Source organism: Nyctereutes procyonoides, unplaced genomic scaffold (assembly GCF_905146905.1).
Source record: "Nyctereutes procyonoides isolate TBG_1078 unplaced genomic scaffold, NYPRO_anot_genome, whole genome shotgun sequence".
In the NCBI taxonomy this organism is placed as follows: Eukaryota; Metazoa; Chordata; class Mammalia; order Carnivora; family Canidae; genus Nyctereutes; species Nyctereutes procyonoides.
The window spans coordinates 13,678,872-13,699,675 of record NW_026575034.1 but is presented as its reverse complement, the minus strand read 5'-3'; the positions used below and the strand labels follow the sequence as shown (position 1 = coordinate 13,699,675).

The 20,804-nt window shown below is 37.9% G+C and overlaps 1 protein-coding gene across 2 annotated transcripts in view; it reads right to left on the bottom strand.

Annotated features, from left to right (window-relative positions):
- Positions 1-1,252: 1,252 nt before the first annotated feature.
- RRAS2 (RAS related 2) overlaps positions 1,253-20,804 on the bottom strand; it is a 74,440-nt gene continuing 54,888 nt past the window's right edge. Inside the window, exons 1-6 of one of the 2 annotated variants that reach the window (XM_055317694.1) lie at positions 18,667-20,193; positions 18,150-18,237; positions 17,131-17,233; positions 16,849-16,957; positions 4,932-5,050; positions 1,253-2,764 (exon numbers count right to left, since the gene is read on the bottom strand). In XM_055317694.1, coding sequence (XP_055173669.1) covers positions 2,677-2,764; positions 4,932-5,050; positions 16,849-16,957; positions 17,131-17,233; positions 18,150-18,237; positions 18,667-18,693 — 534 coding nt within the window. In that variant the 5' untranslated portion in view covers positions 18,694-20,193 and the 3' untranslated portion in view covers positions 1,253-2,676. Of the gene's footprint in view, positions 2,765-4,931; positions 5,051-16,848; positions 16,958-17,130; positions 17,234-18,149; positions 18,238-18,666; positions 20,194-20,804 lie in introns of those variants that run through there. The other variant, XM_055317693.1, reaches the window with a different exon arrangement.

Here is a 20,804-nt window from a genome sequence, read left to right as displayed (position 1 = left end):
GGTGGGGGAGATATAGGAGACTGTGTAAAGTTTAAAAGCAAGCCTTGAAAGGGTTAAACTGAACTACAAGTAAATTAGTTACCAGAAAAAAACCCAAAAACTTTTAAATGAAGATAAGACCTAGGCACTCAAAAACATAAAATACACAATGTCCAGCATCCAATCAAAACTTACTAGACATGCAAAAAAAGGGGATGGTACAGATTGTGACCCATAACTAGAGAAAAATCAGTCAACAGAAACAGATTCAAAAATTATAGAGATAATGGGTTCAGCAGACAAGGACTTTAAAACAGCCCTTATGACCATGTTCAAATATTCAAAGCAGCCTTTCTCAATTCTCCCAAGGAGAGTACACAGCTAGAACCACTCTAGATGCACTGAAGAGAAATCACAGATAGATAAGACATTAGACTCAATTCCCTAGGAATGCAGTTGAGAGTAGCTGATAAGAGAAATACATAAGCACGGTGAGAGAGATGGAAGATATAAAAGAACAACCAAAGAGAACCACTTCAGAAGAAAAAAGAAAATACAGGGTCTGAAATGAAAAAATCATTAAATGTGATGAACAGCAAATGAAACAACTGGAGAAGAAAAAGCAGACTTGAAGATGTAGCGATAAAAGTATCCAAAGTGAAGCACAGAGAGGAAAGAAAACTGACATAACGAAATTTAACCTTCAAATTGCTTTGCTATAAATCATCTCTTCAGAATAAAATTAAAAGTTTCCCATTAAATCTGCCTATTTATGTGGACAGTCTCTCGTTATCTGAAGCTACCTAGGATAAATAAAAAATGTTCCCAGCTGAAAGTCCTAACAAGGATATGTGATAGCACTATAAGCATCAAAACCCACAGGATAAACATGGTACTTTCCTGGGCAGTAATTTTAATTCGCATTCAAATACACGTGTGTGCTTTGTTTTAGCTATTTTAGGCTTCATCTTCAGAGGGGTATATGTGTATGAATTCACCCTCCTCTCTCCTTTAGAGATGGGGTTTCTGTCAGGGGCACCTCATCAAAAAAGTTTAAGAAACACCAACTTAAGAAAATATTCAGAAAATCCCTAAGAATATCAAGACATTTCACTTCAAGTTCACTTGCCAAATAACCAATATTGATTTTTAGATTCAAACCCTAAGGCACTGTTGAGAAAAGGCACAGAACTAGCTACTAAAATAAGTTTCTTCCAACACTCATTCCTTCAAGAAACCACCAAAATAACAAGTCATCAAACCTTATCTTGTGATAACAGATCAATTTTAATTCTAGCACCTGAAGCTATACAAGGGTACGCTTTATCAATTTCATGGGACTGTTGTACACATTCAATAAAGTGACAACTGTGCAATACCACTTAGTATCTCACAATCAGGAACATACTTTTGAATTGTTTAAACACAATCCACAGAATTAAAAACAAAATCAGAAGCCATCCACAGTTATACTAATTGTCAATTAAAAGGTTTACAACTTACTACTTGATATAACAGTCAATACCTAGTACAGGATACCAAAAGTGACTTCAGATTCTCATCCGGTTGTAATCTACGGAGAAGGTTTCTCAAGCAGGTGTGTGACTGGCCAGAGGTGGCGCCACCAGGACCAGGACCAGTACGGCAAGTAAAGTTCTACCACAGTTTCTGTAGTTTTCACTGTTTTTTTCTCTTTGTCAGTTAAAAGTGAACAGTGAGAATTAAATACTTATCTTTACATATACACAAGGTATGCTGTGAAAGCATATTTGCTTACAAACATATAAAAATACTTGTTAACTAGTTTGATAAGAAAATAATGTATAAAAGTATATAGCAAAAACATTAATCATCTCTGACCTGGAAAGATCAATTCCATATTTTATATTACAAACAAAAACAGTTTTAGTTTCTTTGAATCCCTTATCCAGAAATACTTGAAAAGGAAGATAGAAATTATTTTTTACTCTCAACATGGCTGTGAAAAGAGTTAACTTAAAAAAACCAAGAACACTGAAATGCCTAAGTCCAGAATAAGTCCAAATATTTGGCCACACAGAACATTATCATCATCTTTAGGATTGGAGCACTTAATAAAGGCTTCATATGCAGTTTTATTCTACAAATACAATAGGCATTTTGGTATTTTGGCCACTGGAAAACAAAGGCTGTACATAAGTAAAGGTCGAGATGTCTCACTTTTGCAGATTCAATTCAGTGTATTTAAGGTTAACTGAAGCTGACATCAAAATTTTTAGAGATAGGCAAAAATTCACATTTTAAAAAAACTCCTCACATTTCTATTTAGAGTAACAACAGGCAATAGGATTCCAGAAGTTAAAAGTTATTTCACAACCTATGACTTCGGCTTGGCAAACAGCTTACGTTCCAAAATGGATTCATCCCTATTAAAATGTAAGCCCTTAAAAAAGAATGTGTCTGTGTATGTAGATCAATTATTTTTAAGGAATCAGATAATCTTTGAAGCAGCCTTAGTGTTTCCTTTAAATCTGTCTTGAAATGACCATAGGATTAGCTTCACAGAAAGGATTAGCCAGCTTCTTAGTCTAAGGCTACCACGGTGATCATTTGTCTAAGGCTAGAAAAGGTACCAACGTGATGTGATGTAAACCATAAGGAGAAAAGGAGAAGATGAGGGCTTTTCCTGGCAGTTGGTAGCTAAAATTCAAGGGATTCTTAGAAAATGACACAATGGCAGCCTTTCTTGTCTTTTTCTTTCCGTGTTGGTTCTGGTGAAGGAGGACATTCCTGCTCTTGAAATTTCCTGTAAGACAGAAAAATCTACATATAATTGTCTTGCTGGGGTAATATTACAAATATATTTATTTTTGGACAGCCCAGTTTATGGGCATTGGCTTCTCAATGTTGAATTTCAACGAGGGAATCAAAGCAAATCTTCCCAGGGGAAAAAAAGGGACAAATGGTTCAACAACCAGCATAAGCAGAGCCGAGTTTCACTGATACGCAAGTCTTGAATCAGACTGAGATCCTGAACTCAAGGACCTCTAAGTTGCCTTCCCAATTTAAAATTCCACGACTGCAAGGTATACACTAGGAATAAGCATCATTGCTAGAGGACAATATAAAAATATGAGGTACACAGTTCCTATGCCTGTTCTGCCATTTACTACCTACAAGTCAGCATTAGACAAGTCAGCTGGCCTCTCTGGAACCTCAGTTTTTTAGAAAGGAATAATAAAACTCTACTCTTCATAGTTGCTCTGAGGACTTAAGATCTTGTTGTGTTTAAAGCCTATCTGCCTAGAATAAAAAAGCCTCCTCTCGAGGCACCTGGCTGACTCAGTGGGTAGAGCATGCAACTCTTGATCTCAGTCGTACTACAAGTCCCACGTTGGGCGTGGAGCCTACTTAAAATAAACATAAAATTAGAATTAAACACTTTTTTTAAAAGCTTCATCTACCCACTTCTCACTCCAGATTGATTGATGTATATGGATATAGATTCTGAGGATCCAGACCAAGGACAAAATTTTTCAAAAGGCAGTAAAAGTTATTTTAAGAAGGTACTGATTTGTGTGCACACGCACGCATGTTAACATATAACAAAATTTAACATCTTAACTATTTTAAGCATACAGTTCAGTAGTATTAAATATATTCAATGTGGTACAACCATCCACCTCCAGAACTCTTTTCATCTTGCAAAACTGAAACTCTGTATTCATTTAAAAATGGAACTCGGTACTTTTAACAAACTACTAAGAAATAAAAAACTATAATCCTTACTTTTCTTTCCCCACAAGAGAATGCCCAGGCAAGGGGCTAAAAAAGCACAGGAAGCCCATTGCTCAGATGTTGATTCGTCTTAGATACATAATTAACACCAGCCCGCTCCACATACCTGTCAGACAGAGAGACTAGCAGATCTAGAAAAGCTCAGGGTCAAGTAAAGGCCAAGCCACCAAGACTAAAAATAATCAAATCAAACCCCTCCCACTATATAAAGCAACTCAATCTTTCTCACACAGAAACTAACTCCAGGTAACCTCACCCATCACCTCAAGCTTCCTGGAACCATTAACACTTTCTGAACCGCCGGGGCCTTCTAGACCAACAAGCAGAAAAACCCTTTGTTATCTGAGCTATCATACTTCACCCCTTGAATGGGAAGTCCAACTCTCTACTACCTAAGCCTGGGAGGAGATGGGTAAGAAGCGAAGCTGAAGAACACAGGCTGTGGAATCAGAGATATGATTTGAGTCCCACACCTTTGGGCCATTTAAAGCCAAAACTCTGAGCAAGTTAACTCACCTTTGCGTACCTTCTTTCTTATCCAAAAGTGGAGATAAATGAAAGTATTTAGCTTTTGGACTGTGGTGAGAATTCAATGTAATATGGCATGTGAAGTATTAGGTACAGTATCTGGCAGAAATTTCCATTCATGTGTTAGCTACTGCCATCCCTATCTTCATGCCACTTGACATCTTTGAAAGCAGGATAGTTTCTTCTCAAAATCTCTATGTGTACTTTTTTACTTCAATATAAGTAAATTCAGCTTTATATGTAGGAAGTACATAGTATACAGTATGTCCTTAATTAAAAATTTTAATACACATCATGGGCATTAACTCCTAGCACAGAAGCACTTCTACATATAGTCTCCTCTCTTATTAAAAATATTCAATGGTAATTTCTCAGCTAACAGTTTTAAAAAGCATAGTGTGACTACCTATCAAATTCAATAAATTAGAACAAACTTCTTTTCATTTTGCGAAAGACTTTATTTATTTGAGAGAGAGAGCGCGTGTGCGCATGCAGAGAGGGAGAAGCAGACACCCTGCTGGGCAGGGAGCCAGACCCAGGGCTCAATCCCAGGACCCTGAGATCATGACCTGAGCTGAAGGCAGACGCTTAACCAACTGAGCCACCCAAGCACCCCAAAACAAATTGCTAAGATCTGTTTCACTTACCTTATAACCCGGACAAGTTCATGGAAAGCTTGATCTACATTCATCCTAATCTTGGCTGACGCCTCCATGTATGTTACCTTAAGTTGTCGTGCTAACTGCTGTCCTTCTTCCTGCGTTACCTGAAATTCCAAGAGTTGTATTTGAGGTACAGAATTAAAAATCAGGTCTGCTCCATCTAATCCTTGGCCACAGACTGTGCTGCTAATCCAGCCACGGGCCAAGCTGCTTTGTCATAAAATGAACTGAGACTTACAAGCTCAATCCATACCGAAGTCCAGCTCCGCAGAACAACTCAGAATATATTTGTGACAAAAATATTATCATGCAACACAATTTCAGTCTGGTGAGTACTCAAAAAGTAGCAAATACAACAGTGATAAATTCTGGGAAGGAATAGTACAAGGTGTTAGTAGACTCTATAACCCTGTTGGACAGATCAGGGAAAGCTCCCCTGAGGAATGACACTTAAAGTAAGAACTAAATAAAGAGTATGGAGTTATGTGGGGGTAGGGTAAGAAAGTACCCCTGACAAAAGAAATGGCATGTGTGAGAGCCACTTCCCAAGTTCCAGGAACTAAAAGCTTAAATACAACCAGCCTAGAGAGAAAACAACAAAGAGGTGAGGACAGAGAGGGCAGAAGCCTCCAGAGGCCATGGGTCTTCCTCATCTCTGCATTCCCCAATCCCTGGTACAGAGGAGACTCACAATAAATACATGAGAAAAATGAGTAATGATTACGATCACAATGCTTTCCTTATGCTAGGAGGTTAAGCGCGGCCGAGGTAACAACCTACGATAGTAGGACAGGATAAGAAACGTAAGATGAATATAATGTCCCATACGTTTTCAGTATAAAAGGCTGAAGTCATGACATCTACCTAAAACTGCTAAACTACATCACATTTACATAGCGTGGCTGAAAACTATTTTTCTAAAAAAAAAAAAAAACAAAACAAAACAAAAGACTTTTATTGCTGTCATTACCACAAAAGTAAACACTTGCAGAGAAGTCAGAAACTGCAGACTGGAAGAGGGGTGTACATTTAAATGTGGTCTCCCGTAGAGAACCACATTCTTCTGGTCTTTTTCTCAGTGATGTAACCTTTTCCTCTACAAAAATAGGATCATGATTTTTCTGTATTTATGTTATACCCTGGGAATATGTTAAACTCACTGATCTGGGTGTTCTTTTGTAAATTCCATAGGCCTTCCTACACTATCATGTCATTTGCTACTAAAGACTGTTTTGTTGCTTCCTTTCTGATGTGGATGCCTCTCATTTCTTTTTCAGGCCGGACCTCACAGCCTAGCACATTCAGCGCTGCGCCAGCAGCATATAGTCCTTCACCATGAAGCACACGGTTAGTTGCAGGGTTTCACTGCAGATGCCCTTTATCATGTTAACAAAGTTCCTGCTAGTCCATCTGTAAAGAGTTTTCAACAGTATGTTAAATTTTCTCAAATCCTTTTTTCTTCATCTACTGAGATTGTGATTTTTCCACATTAGTCTGTTAATACGGTGAACTGTGTTGATTCATTTTTGCCTGTTAAATCAACACTGCATTTCTGGAATAAACCCCACTTGAGTAACAATGCATTGTCCTTCTCTTCGGTGTACTGTTAAATTCTATTTGTTCAAGTTTTAAGAATTTTTACATCTGTGTTCACAAGAACTACTCAACTATAGTATTCTCATATCTTTGTCTGGCTTTGGTATCTGAGTAATGTTGGGTTCATTATAAGGAGTTGGAAAGAGCCCTCTCGTCTTCAATTTTCTGGAATACTTTCAGCACAATCAGTTTGGTATAATTCACCAACAAATCCACCTGGACCTGGGATTTTCTTTGAGGGAAGATTTTTACAACCAGTTGAATTTTACAGGTACAGCACTATTTGGGTTGTCTATTTTTCTCTTGAGTTTTGGTAGTTTGTGAGTCTTTTAAGACATATGTCTATTTCATCTAACTTGCTCAATTTATTGGTATAAAGTTTCTTTATAGTATAGTATTTTGTTATACGGTATTTATTATCTTTTCAATATCTGTAAGATCTGGAGTGATGGTATCTCTTCCATTACTAATATTGTTGATTTGTGTCTTTGCTCTTTTTTACCGGATCATTCTGGCTAGATTTGTCACTTTGATCTTCTGAAAACCAGATTTTTCTATGGATTTTATATTTTCAATTTTGTTGATTTCCATTATTTCCCTCCTTCCAATTACTATGGCTTTAATTTGCTTTTTTTCTTCTAGTTTCTTAAGGTAGAAGCCAGTCTTTAAAAATTTAGGTTTTCTCAAAAAAAATAAAATAAAAATAAAAATAAAAATAAAAAATAAAAAATAAAAAAATAAAAATTTAGGTTTTTTTCCTAATATAACCATTAGTACGATAAATTTCTCTGTATTTTCTTCCTTAGTAGCATCCCAAAATTTGATATGTTGTACTTTAATTATAATTCAATTCATTCATACTTTTTAATTTCCTTTTTGATCATTTTTGTGCCAAAGGCTAGTTAGAAGTCTGTTGGTTTCCCCATATTTAGAGGTTTCCTAGATAGGTTCCTGTTACTGATTTCCACATTAATTTCACCATGGTCAAGGAACACATTTGGCCTGACTAGAGTCCTTTTACATTTACTGGAACTTGTTTTCATTTCAAAATAATGTTTTCTGCTGTTGTTGGGTGGAGCATTCACTAAGTGTCAGAATAAGCTGTTCAATGTTATTCATGCCACCTATATTCCTGATTTTCTTTCTACTTAACTATTGAGAGTGGTGTTAAAAATTCTGACTCTAGGGATGCCTGGGTGGTTTAGCAGTTAACTATCTGCCTTTGGCCCAGGGCATGATCCTGGAGACCCAGGATGGAGTCCCACATCGGGCTCCCTGCATGGAGCCTGCTTCTCCCTCTGCCTGTGTCTCTGCCTCTCTCTCTCTGTGTCTCTCATGGATAAATAAACAAAATCTTAAAAAAAAAAAAAATTGGGCAGCCCCGGTGGCACAGTGGTTTAGCGCCGCCTGCAGCCCAGGATGTGATCCTGGGGATCCAGGATCGAGTCCCACGTCGGGCTCCCTGCATGGAGCCTGCTTCTCCCTCTGCCTGTGTCTCTCCCTCTCTCTCTATCGCTCATGAATAAATAAATAAATTTAAAACAAAACTCTGACTCTAAGTATGAATATGTCAATTACTTGTTGCAGTTCTTTCATTTTCTGCCTTAAGAATTTTGAAGATGTTATCTAGTATATGAATATTTTAAGACTGTTCTGTTCTCTAAATGAATTTCTTTTTCATTATGAAACAATCGTCTTTATTTCTGGTCATCTTCTTTGCTCTGAAATGAACTTAGTCTGATATTTATGTTGCCACTTCAATCTGCTTTCCATCAAGATCAGCATGGTATATCTTACCCCATCCTTTCACTGTCGATCTATTTTTGTCTATACAATGAAAGTAGATTTCTTGTAGGGTCTCACTTTTTTATCCAATTTGACGACGTCTGCCTTTTATTTGAGGTCCTCACACTATTTTCCGCTACTGTGATTACTGATGTCATGGAGTCATCTAGAACTTTGTTTTCTGTCCCTCCCATTTGTCCTTTGATCTACTTATCCTTTTTCTGCCTTCTTTTGGGTTAACTGTATTGCTCTTATCATTCCATTTTCTCTCCTTTGTTGGCTAATGAACTATGTATTATGTTGTTTTAATGACTGCTTTTTTTTTAAATTTTTATTTATTTATGATAGTCAGAGAGAGAGAGAGAGGCAGAGACACAGGCAGAGGGAGAAGCAGGCTCCACGCACCCGGAGCCCGATGTGGGATTCGATCCCGGGTCTCCAGGATCGCGCCCTGGGCCAAAGGCAGGCACCAAACCACTGCGCCACCCAGGGACCCTGTTTGTTTGTTTGTTTGTTTGTTTTTTTTAAGATTTTCCTTATTTATTCATGAGAGACACAGAGAGAGAGGCAGAGACACAGGCAGAGGGAGAAGCAGGCTCCATGCAGGGAGCCCGACATGGGACTTCATCCCGGGTCTCCAGGACCACACCCTGGGCCAAAGGCAGAAGCTCAACCACTGAGCCACCCAGGCGCCCTAGTGACTGCTTTAGAGTTTATAATACACATATTTCACTAACCACAGTCTCATTTAATGCTACTACACCAATGCACGTATCATGTAAGAACCTTGTTACAATAGTACGTTTCTCCCTTCCACGTTTTATTGTTAGTACCTTTTGACTTCATAATAGACTATTATTTTTGCTTTAAACATCCAATTATATTTTTAAAAGATTTAAATAACAATAAAAGTAATTTATATTTGCCCATACAATTATCATTTCTGGTGCCCTTCATTTTTTGGTATAAATCCAGATTGCCATTTGGTATAATTTTCCTTCTTTTCACATTTCTTGTAATGTAGGTCGGCTGGTAACGACTCTTCTCATCTTTTGCACATCCAGGGAAAGTATTTCACCTTCATTTTTGAAATAAATTTTTAGTGGGCATTTTTTGTAAAGATTTTATTTATTCATGAGAGACACAGAGAGAGAGAGAGAGGCAGAAACACAGGCAGAGGGAGAAGCAGGCTCCATGCAGGGAGCCAGATGTGGGACTCGATCCTGGGACCTCAGGATCAGGCCCTGGCCTAAAGGTGGCGCTAAACCGCTGAGCCACCAGGCTGCTCTTTAGTGGGCATTTAATTCTAGACAAGATTCTTCTTTCAAAACTTGAAAGATGTCCTACCACCGTCTTCTCCCTTGTATCATTGCCCATGAGAAACCATCATGACTGCTGCCATCTTTAACTCTGTTCCTCTGTGCATAATACAATTTTCTTTCAGATTTTCTCTTTATCACTGGTTTTAAACAATTTCATTGAAACGTGTCTTGTAATTTTCTTTGTATTTCTCATGCTCAAGGTTTGTTGAGTTTCTTAGATGTGTGCATTTTACAGTTTTTCCTCCAGTTTAGAAGCTTTTCAGCTGTTACTTCTGGCTGTTAATCCCAGCCAGGGTATTTTTTTCATCTCAGACATTGCAGTTTTAATTTCTCTAAGTTTGATTTTGATCTTTCTCTATCTTCCTTGTCTCTACCTATCATATTCAATTTTCTCTAGCTTCTTGAACATATGGAATATAGTCATAAGAACTTTTTGAAGTATCTGTTCACTAATTCTATCGTCTGTGTTGTTTCTGGGTCTGTTTCTATTCCTTGCTTTTTCTCCTTGTTATGAGTCATATTTTCCTGCTTCTCGCTTGGTATTTATTGAGTGGATGTTGGGTACTGGACTTTTACCTATTGGGTTCTAGATAGTTTATATACCTATAAACTTTCTTGAGCTTGCCCCTCAGATGTAGCTTTTTGGAAAGTGTGATCCTTTTTGTTACGTAGTACCAGAACAGAATTCATCTAGGACTCATTTTGCTCTACCACTGGAACAAAACCCGTATGAGTACATTACCCAATACCCCAAGGACTATGAGGTTTTTCACTCTAGCTAACTAGAATAGGAATTATTCCTGGCCCTATTTGAGCTCAAGGTATTGTTCCCTTTAGTCTTTTAAAGTAGTTTGCTCTCTCAATTTAACATTCCATTTCCAAAATTCAGCATCCTCAAGGCAGTATCATTAGATTATTACATTAACACATATATCTAATATAATTACTTCATAATAGTTGATAACCTCGTTGTGCTCCAAAAGGGCAGTAGGCAGGTTCTCCACAGCACTGGTATATCCAAGTTTCTATAAATTTTAAAACTTTCCTGCCTCTCTTCAAAATAGTTTATGTACCATAAGGCCTATGGTTTTGAAATATAATATCAATCAAATCAAGCAAGCAATTAACAAGTAAGCTTCACAAAAGTGAATTTTAAAAAGAAAATTCCTATTTTAAATTGACATGGGAAATTCCTTCCCACAAAAATACCCCCATGTTATAACAAATTCTGCTCCTTCTTCCTGGGATGCCACCCCTTCTCTCCCAACTCTATACTCTTTATTTGTTCCTTGGTAATACTTCAAGACTCAAGCAATCAACAACTTGCCCCTTAGTGTCAATGTGGTTTTGGAACAGTGCCCCAGAGCTCCCATCATGCCCTAGAGTGGCCAGTAACAAAACCCTGAACACAATACACTCCAATTCTTGGGTTTGCTTTCCTATTCTCCCAACATCATATCCCTCATAGCTAGGGGGTAAGGGATATTTGTCTTGTACGCTCAGAGCTCAGAAGAATGCATAGTCATTAACTAAAGACATATGTTGAGTAGGACCAATCAAACAAGTAAATGAAAACATACAGGAAAAAAATAAAAATTAATATTTGAGACAAGTCAATCAAGAATTACTATGCTAATTTTACTTTTTTTTTTTTGCTAATATAACTTTTATTGGGAAAGGAAAATATATGCCCTTAAGAATTCTGCTATTTGTCTTTCTGCTCAACTATTCTTCAAAAAGGTACCTTCCCCAATCCATCTGTATAATGTAATTCAACTGGAGAGAAATGGCAAATGACCTATCTTTATACATAGTAAGTAAAATTAATTAATGGCCTAGATGATAAAACAATCCCCACTGTTAAGACTATTTATGTGCTTCATTTATTTATTTTTAAAGCATGGTCTCACATCACTATCTTCCAACAATCAAGGTCAGCACAGTTTGTACACAGATTTCTGTTCAAGAAATCTCTATTCACATAAAAAGCTGCTTCTGGGCTCACTGATGTAATATTATTTTAACTAAGAAATAGAAATAGCATTGCTACCACCAAACCAAACAAAAATACACAAAAATAATATCACATAGAACAAAGCCAAAGCTATGTGAAGCCAGAAGTCAAAGAAGATTGAAAGCTACACAAGCAAGGATATCTTAGAGGTTCCCCAACCCAGAGAATTTCATAAAGATCCCAAATAATGCTAAACACCTTATCTCCTGGATATTTTAACTTGATAGGTCAACACTACCCAAAATGTTTCATTTGAAACAATAAAGATAAATTCAATAGAACAAATTCACAGATCTACATTTAGGAACCTCCAGCAAGTCTCACTTCCAAGACACAAATGAATATTAGCAGATATCCACAATAATGAACTTATCTGTATTTGCATTTCCCAATAGAGAAGAGCAAAATAAATATGATAAGAGTAATTTTATTAAACAAACTGGGTTTAAGAGGAATAGACTAGAATATTTACAATATTCACTTAGGGATGTGTCTAGCTATGAATAACCTAAGTTTACAGAAGCAAAAGTTATTTTTGTTTTTTTTTTCCAAAAATATCTACTGTATAGAAAGAATCATCAAATATCACATCTTGATTCATTGATGCCTTGAATCATTCATTCAGCAAATATTTATTGAGTGCATATCTTTGTTCTATGTGCTAAAGGGCAAAGCATGAACAAAACTACCTGGTTAAAACTGAGAAGCCTCATGCTACTTACACTCAGTGGTTCACAAATCTTTTTGATGCAGACAAGGCACAAACAGGTAAGGCAAGAAGAGGACCTTTAATCTACTACTGGGGGTAGAGGTGATGTCTTTTTCCTAAGAGGCTACAGGGACACCCTGTGGCCATGGTGCTAAGAGACGGAGTCAGGGTTAGCATTTGGGTATTACTCTAAGTATAATGGGTTCCTAACTCAAATTGACAGTAGGCATTAGCATCTAATAAGGGAGAAAGGAGAAGGAGAGGCTAAGGTAAGCCAGAGGAGGAAAGAGAGGATAAAAACAAAACAAAACAAGAACAGTCTGTTTCTAGAGAGAGCTGAGTCAAGGATAAGGAACTTGAAATCAGAGATATCATGAAGTCCACAATCGAAGCCCAAATACTGCTATATTAAATTTCAGAATCAGTGTGCTATCATATTTACCTTTAACATTTTAGCAAGCACAAACAAGTCATTTGGCTATATTTTCTTCCTTCATCTTTGACATGATGAACAAAATGATCAATGTGTCCCTAAGGGACTAGGAGCATGGTAACTCTAGCCATTCAAATTCTTTTTAATGTAAACTTCAGTGACTTTGTTCTTTCTACTGCTCTACCATTAGTGTCTAGAAAAAAGGTTCAATAAATATTGCATGGGTGGATGGGTAGAAGCAGCAAATCCAGAGATACAGAAGCCAAAAGAAAGTAAGCAAAATCTCTTCCAGCCAATCTCCCTTCCCAGAAGGGTTGAGGAATCTCAGCAACTGGGCAGCCTGGGTGGCTCAGTGGTTTAGCGCTGCTTTTTGCCCAGGTTGTGATCCTGGAGACCCGGGACTAAGTCCTACATCAGACTTCCTGCATGGAGCCTGCTTCTCCCTCTGCCTGTGTCTCTGTGTCTGTCTGTCTGTCTGTCTCTGTCTTTCATGAATAAATAAAATCTTTTAAAAAAAAAAGAAAGAAAGAAAGAAAGAAATCAATCAATCAATCAATCAATCTCAGGAACTAGTAGGAGGAATGCCCAGGACTGACCCACAAATTCAAAGAACATGGAGAACTGGCATTTGCTGTATAAGACAAAACTGGCTAGAAAATAGAAAAAGTCCCAAGGATCATGTCTATAACAAAGGCAGAAAAGAATGAACTGGGTCAATAACTAAGAGCAAGCCCAACTGGTTACTGAATAAGAACCCTTTCGGGATGCTAACCAAAAAAGTAAGCATTTCTAAACATGAGGAAGAAATTTTTATGGGATCCCTATAGCCTGTCCAGGCTGTCAGCAAAGCAAGGCAAGGTGCCAAGACATTCTAGACAACACCTGTAATTTTGAAGAGACTTTACAAAGGTGAAACCCCTTTACTACACCTCAATTTCAAATGCACTGTGCATAGCCCTCAAGGCTGGGAGGTAAAAGAAAGGTGGTCTCTGTACACACAGCACCTTAGAAGAGAATTTACCTGAGCACTAAGACACCTGAGAGAGAGAAGGAAATATCAGCAAAAGGAGGAGGGAGAAGGCAGAGGTTACGGTGTCCCAGAGCTAAGTAAACAAAGTGTTTCAAAAAATGGGAGTACAAACAACTGTGTCAAATGTTACTGACATCTGCGTAAATGGTGACCTTGACTCGGGTGCTGCATGCCTGAGGTCAGGCCAAGCAAGAATGGCAGGAAAGAGAGGAGAGAACAAATGTAGATAACACTTTTAAGGAGTTGCTTGACAGAAGAAGCAGAAAGGTACAGGAGAAAAATGTGAGATTAAGAACAAGCTTTTGCCATAGTTACGTTTTGTTTTAAAGATGAGAGCCACTGCAGCATGGTACATGCTAGTAGCAACGATCACGCGGCAGAGAAATGCAACAACTGCGACGGGACCGTTGCTGGGGTGAGGCCTGTGAGCTGGTGAGAAGGAATGGGACCCAGCGCCCACCAGAGAGGATGGGCATAGAGAGGTGAACAGTTTATCCGCCGAAGTGGGGGAAGGCACAATTGATGGGGTACATGTACTTGGGTTAGTACATGTGGAGGTGGAACATGCAGAAATGTCTCAGTGAAGTAGGAAAATATTACTCATCATTAGCTGAGAATGAGGAAGGGGAAGAAAGTGTTGTAAATTTAAGAACGAGAAAGTGAGTAATAATCATGCAAACAAGCAGAAAATGATTGGACAAGGGAAAGGTGGTAGGATTTGCAGCCAGTCAGCACTCAAGGCTCCCACAAGTGCAGCAGTCATGCCTGAGTGTGTGTACGAAGGAACCTAGAACAGAGGCAATGAAGCATGAGCAGAAATCCAGTTTTTCTCAGCCTATCCTTCAGAGAGCAGAATCCACAGGAACAAGTGAAAACTAAGCAGTCAGATCTCAGCCACCTGCTCTTCTCTCTTGAATATACACACATCTGAGCTTTCAGCCTACACATTTTTATCTTGTATATGGTTTAAAGCAGAGAAATGAAGACAGAAGAACTTACTCCAGGCTAACTGCATATCTTCAGGGTGACGGAAATATGAAACTTATCATTCCCTACACTGTTCCTCTCATCACCTTGTTTTTTATTTTACTCTGAGAATCTTTACTCTTAAAAAGGAAAAGAACTTAGATGAAAAATTTTATAAGCCCATGGTGTGAAACCAAGTTGAAGTGCCACAATATGTTGTTGACTATCTGCAGACAGATGGAAACCGTACCACAAATACTGGCAGCCTCCAGTAGAGGCTGGAGTAGATGACTTACAAATAACTCCTACAGACCCTCTGCCCCAGGCCCATCAAGGCAGGCCCTGTTTGTTCTGGTGAACATAGGCTTCCCCACTCTCCCTGACCTGCCACCACTCCGACTCACCCCAGTCCTCCCACCTATTCTGTTACTGGAGCTATGTATAAGCATGAAAAGGTTTGAGAAAAACCTTTTCCATAATCAGGGCAGAAAGCACTCAGCTTGCTGGGGTAGAAGTCCATGTGAGACAGGGAAGAGAGCCGCTTGTTCACTGCAGAGCTACTTTGCAATTATTCATTCCCCAGATCCAGTGACATATAAAAGTGTTTTTAGTACTAGAAAGAACTGAGAAGATCAGTAGACAGGTTCTACTGGCAACATTTAATAAATACAGTGAGGTTCAGAAACCCTGAAGGAAATGATCCCAAAAATAAATTAAAAAAACAGATAGGACTGCCTAGACTTAAGATGTGAGCAATGTCATATTCTAAATTATTTCCAAAAGCTTATACTGGTTCGAAGTGAAGATATTTTTTCACCTTAACTTTATAATACTTCCAATTTTAAAAAGTCCTAGCAATAAAATTTATTCTATATCAAGTATCACCAGTAAACATTTCTAAATCTTAATATTAAAACAGTAATACTCTTAAGCCCATATTTTAAACTTGGTATACCTTCAACAAAATTTTACAAGTAGAACACACAAATCAAAGACTTGTTTTAAATAGTTAACTACAAAATAGAAGGCTGTCCTCAATCTGTTATGAACCCATTTTTCCTGATTTTTGTACTTCTCCAATAAAACCTTAATGTTAACACAAAGCTATATAAAAACAAAAGACAACTTAAATACCAGCAAAAATTAAAAAACAACTTAATCCATTATATTCCAGATGTGGAGTAGAGGCTAAACCCTGAAAAGAAATAAAAAGAAACCCCAAATAAAGGAGCACCTGCACTAATTTACATCTGACTTTGTTCTGCTCCCCTACAAAAGATGAGTGGATGATATATATACCTCAAATTTTAAAAATTAAATGTGCAATAAGTGGGTAAAGAAACAAGTAAATATAATTGAGCACACAACTAAATACTAAAATCTTCTTTGGGATGCCTGGGTGACTCACGCCTGGGTGGAGCGTCTGCCTTCAGCTCAGGGCGTGATCCTGGAGTACTGGGATCGATTTCTGCATTGGGCTCCCTGCATGGAACCTGCTACTCTTCCCTGTGTCTCTGCCCCTCTCTCTCTCTCTCTCTCTCTCTCTCTCTCTCTCTCTCTCTCTCTCATAAATAAGATCTTTTAAAAAAAGGGGGGGGGTCTAAAGGTTCAAAGGAATTTTAAATAAAAATAAATAAAAACACACACACACACACACACACTCCATCACTGATGGGATGCAGGGAAAACCCAAATACTCTCATTCAGGTCAAAGTCATTCTCTAAATGAAGGTATTTAGCATTAGCACTGAACGAACGTGCCCTGTAATAAAGGTAACTTTAAGATGAGCTAATTAATTGAATTAGAGTTTTGGAGATTATCCAAGAAATTATAACATGTAAATGGAGCTGGTGCAAATAATTACAGGTGTACAGGATCTAACTGAAGTTCTGTGTAAATATATGTGAGAATCTGATTTCCCCAGATCCAGTGTGCCAGACTGGGCAGTTTTTCTGATCGTGGCAATTTCATTGGTTTCATGAAACACATCTATTCACCTACATGATTATCAACAATGGGCTTCCCAGCAGCAACATTCCTTCTCACCTGTCTTTGATGATCCAGATCTGCTTTATTACCAATTAAAATCATTGGAAACTCATCACGATCCTTCACTCTGAGAATCTGTCTTTGAAACTTATAGATTTCTTCAAAACTAAAACAGAAACAGACAAATCAATTTGCTTAAATATCAGAACTTGGCAAGTCCCACGTCCCACTTAGTACCTTATTACTTTACCTTTTTCTATAAAAACAAGAAAGTTCAAATTCAATACAATAGTGATCTAGATATGAACATAAGATCTACATCTTAATACTGGTACAAACCTGCCTCGATCTGTGACTGAAAAGACCAACAGGAAACCCTCGCCAGTTCTCATATACTGCTCTCTCATGGCTCCAAACTCTTCTTGTCCTGCTGTATCCAGAACTAAAGAGAAAACAACACATGTAACTATGTTCATGTTTTCATTTCATAAATGGCTTCTCCACAAGGCCAGGCCCAATTAATGTGGGTCCTTAGAGCACATCAGACTTAGTATAATAAAGACATGGCATTCTCCTCGTAGTGCTTTATTCTCAACACTAAAGACAAACATCTCACTGAGACAGTTTCAGAGTCATCTTCATCAGTACGGGTTGATTTTGTAGCTAGAATATATTAGCATACCAATTACAAGGTTAAAAATATCAAATACATCTAGGCAGATGGAGTCAGATAACCTCTAAAGTCACTTGCATGTTTGATCTCCTCCAGGGAAAAAAACTGAAAAAAGATACCTGTAAATTCAGGAAAGGAATCTTGGTCTAGTCTCCCCAACCCCCAAACACCACACTTAAAGTGCAGGTGCTAATGTACGTCTTAATCTCTGTGAATGAAAGAATTGTGTAACTTAAAAGATCAGGGCTATCTTTTGTGGAGACACAGAGTATATGACCAAGCATAAAAGCCTATTTGCTAAAACCTCTGTGCTAAAAATTCTAAGCAAGTTAACAAATACTCAATCTTTCTATATTTACTTCACTCATTTGAACCTTTGCAAGATCGCAGAAAGAGCCAAAACCTCATGTTTTTTCCAAATGTCCCCAAAAATACAACTTCGACAAGTTACAGTGGAAACTGGTTTCACTAGCACAAGATGAACACAATTATTGTTTTACACTACATTTAGTGAGGAATATTTATCCTAAAATGCTGATTCACCAATCAAAACTAATGAAAGAGATAGGCTTATATTCAAGACCACCATTCAATACTTCAATCATAGTATGCAACTAGCAAAGCATCCAAGCTTACTTTTTAAAAATATGATATGTGAACTATCAAATAAAAGAAGATTACTTACTATCTAGCCGGGCTGCTCTGTCATCTATCACACACTGCTTTGTGTAGGAATCCTCGATGGTTGGGTCATAATCCGTTACAAAATAGGACTGTAAGAAAAATAATCTTATTTTTAAATCTATGTTTACTTGCCTCTCCAAGTATCAACTTTATCAAATCCCACTTATCCAGAATTTTTACTGACAATACATTCATCGTATTGAGGTTTATCCTGCTATGTTGATTCCCCATTAACTGAAGTCTATTCAGAGCTGCTTTCAAGTGGAGAAAAGGTACTAAATACCACAATTTTCCTTTCTGGTATATACAATAAGAGTCCAAAAGACCTACTCGGTTTTTACATAATTATATACAATAACTTTCTCATAATTATGTATACCTAAGATAATATATACCTAGAGCTCACATTCTTTATAAACTAGAAAGACAACCAGTTATAATCCAGGTCCATTTTCAACTCAGTGGTGAGCATTAGGGCAGAGAACAAAGCAGTCGAAGCAAAGGGAGACAGCAGAGACCTGGAAGATCCCAGGCCTTGTCTTCATTTCTCCCCTTCTCTCCTCACACCTTGTCTTTTTCCCATGGGATTTCAGAATTGTTTTTGTTTTGTTTTGTTTTTTATTTGCAGGGGTCTCAAACTTATTCTTTCGCTGATATTTTTGTTGTTGTTGTTGTTTTTTTTCATCTCAACATTTATTCCTGTCTTCTTCTGTTAGCAAAGCCTCCAACTGTTATCTTCTGCAATCATCACCAGAAGAAAGAACAGTTACGGTAGCAGAGTAAGAAGGGAAGAATCTCAGTGGGCCAGTTAAAAATGTGTATTACACTTCACAATTTTTTTTAAAGGTTTTAAAAAGCAAACAATGGCAACAACAAGAATCTGAGAGAGCACTTATTTCCCGCTTCTTACAGAAGGGCACTAACTAGGACACTGACATCATCCTTCTTTTGTTCTGAGCATCTCCTTTGCTCTCCCCTCTTGATTGACTTCCTCGGAGCCTACTTTCCCACTGGCTCGGGACCAAATCTGAGGGAATGACCTAGAGGAAGGCCACTTAATGCTGGGAACCGGAGCCACAGGGGTTCAGCCATCCTTCAGGCAGGTTACTGGCAGCTGCACCTACTGATTCCAGGGACAGAGCATTCTTAAGTGACAACCCCCAGCCTATGACATACACAAACACCATACGGCTACTCAGAGGCAGGCATCTGAGCAAGACGGTAAAAGAAACCCCTGGTTGGGGAGTTGGAAGAAGGACGCTGGTCTGCTTGCTACTATGATTTTATGTATTTTATTTTTGAAGGCCACTTTCTATATTTTATTTATATTTTAGGATTAACTTTAATCACAGAATTCAGTATCCCTAATCCTATTTCCCTTTGGATGGTTTCACTTAAACACATGATTTTTTTTTAAACAAAGTCTGTAAAAGAAACATTTACCAACAGGAGCAGCTTTGAGTAGAAAACCATCTCCATCACCACCCCGTCCCCATTTAAAAATTAACAGATACTAAAACAATCCCAAACTTACTTTTTGGCACCCACACCTCTTCAAAAAGTGATACAACTGGCAACAGTATCTTTGTACACACTAATCTAAACAACTTAAAACTGCATTCTTTCCCCCAAGCAAGTTGGATAAGCATGCTGTTTATATCTTTTTAAGATTAGCTTCCTGAAACATGTTTCTCGGTAGCAATCAGATACTTCCTGCCATGCTTTCATCTTGTGAAACCTGAATTTCATTGACTACTCCCAGTTTATACCTAAATGTGCTAAAATGTGCCACACATTCCCTCCCACTTAATCTGAAAAAAATAATGGACAAATATTAAATATATTTTAGTCATGCACAATAATGAATTCTTTCACTGTGACCGGTTTTTCCCTGCACCGTGAAACAGAAGTAAAACATTAATGTATATAGAAGATTACTGGGTTTAAGCAACTTTGAGAGCCATTAAAATAAATCATTTTTCCTTTTAGTGGCTGAGGAAATTTTCAAGTTTCACATTTTCTTTGACCCTTAGCTCTTGAAACATTGGCTTTCTTTCTTTCTTTCTTTCTTTCTTTCTTTCTTTCTTTCTTTCTTCTTTCTTTCTTTTTTTTTTTTTTTTTTTTTTTTTAATTTTTGGTGAGAAGGAGAAAGGGAGATAGAGAATCTCAAGCAGGCTCCATGCCCAGGGCAGAGCAGGACGTGGGGCTCAAGCTCACAACCCTAAGATCATGACCTGAGCCAAAATCAGGAGTCACACTCTTAAACAACTGGGCACCCAGATGACCCAACATAACCTTAATGTCCTAAGAATTCTCCATTTTGCTAACATTGGCACATACTTATTCCACTGACGTTTTTAAGACAAACTAATTGCTGGGATTTCTAGATATTTAGGTCCATGTTTCATCTTCATTTTGTCCTGTTTTCAAATCATGTCTGTAGGGACCCTCATTCTGTTGCCATATATCGATTTTAAGGAGCCATCCTCTCTGAAAGCATCTTCTTCCCTCATAAAAGCCCATCCAAATAACACCGCTCCAGGACCTGACACACAGAACCCAAGCCCACCTCCTCTCTCTCAAGTCTCGTAAGTCACAGGTCAGGATGCGCCTAAAAAGAACATTTCTCATGTGCAGTTAACAAATATAATCATCT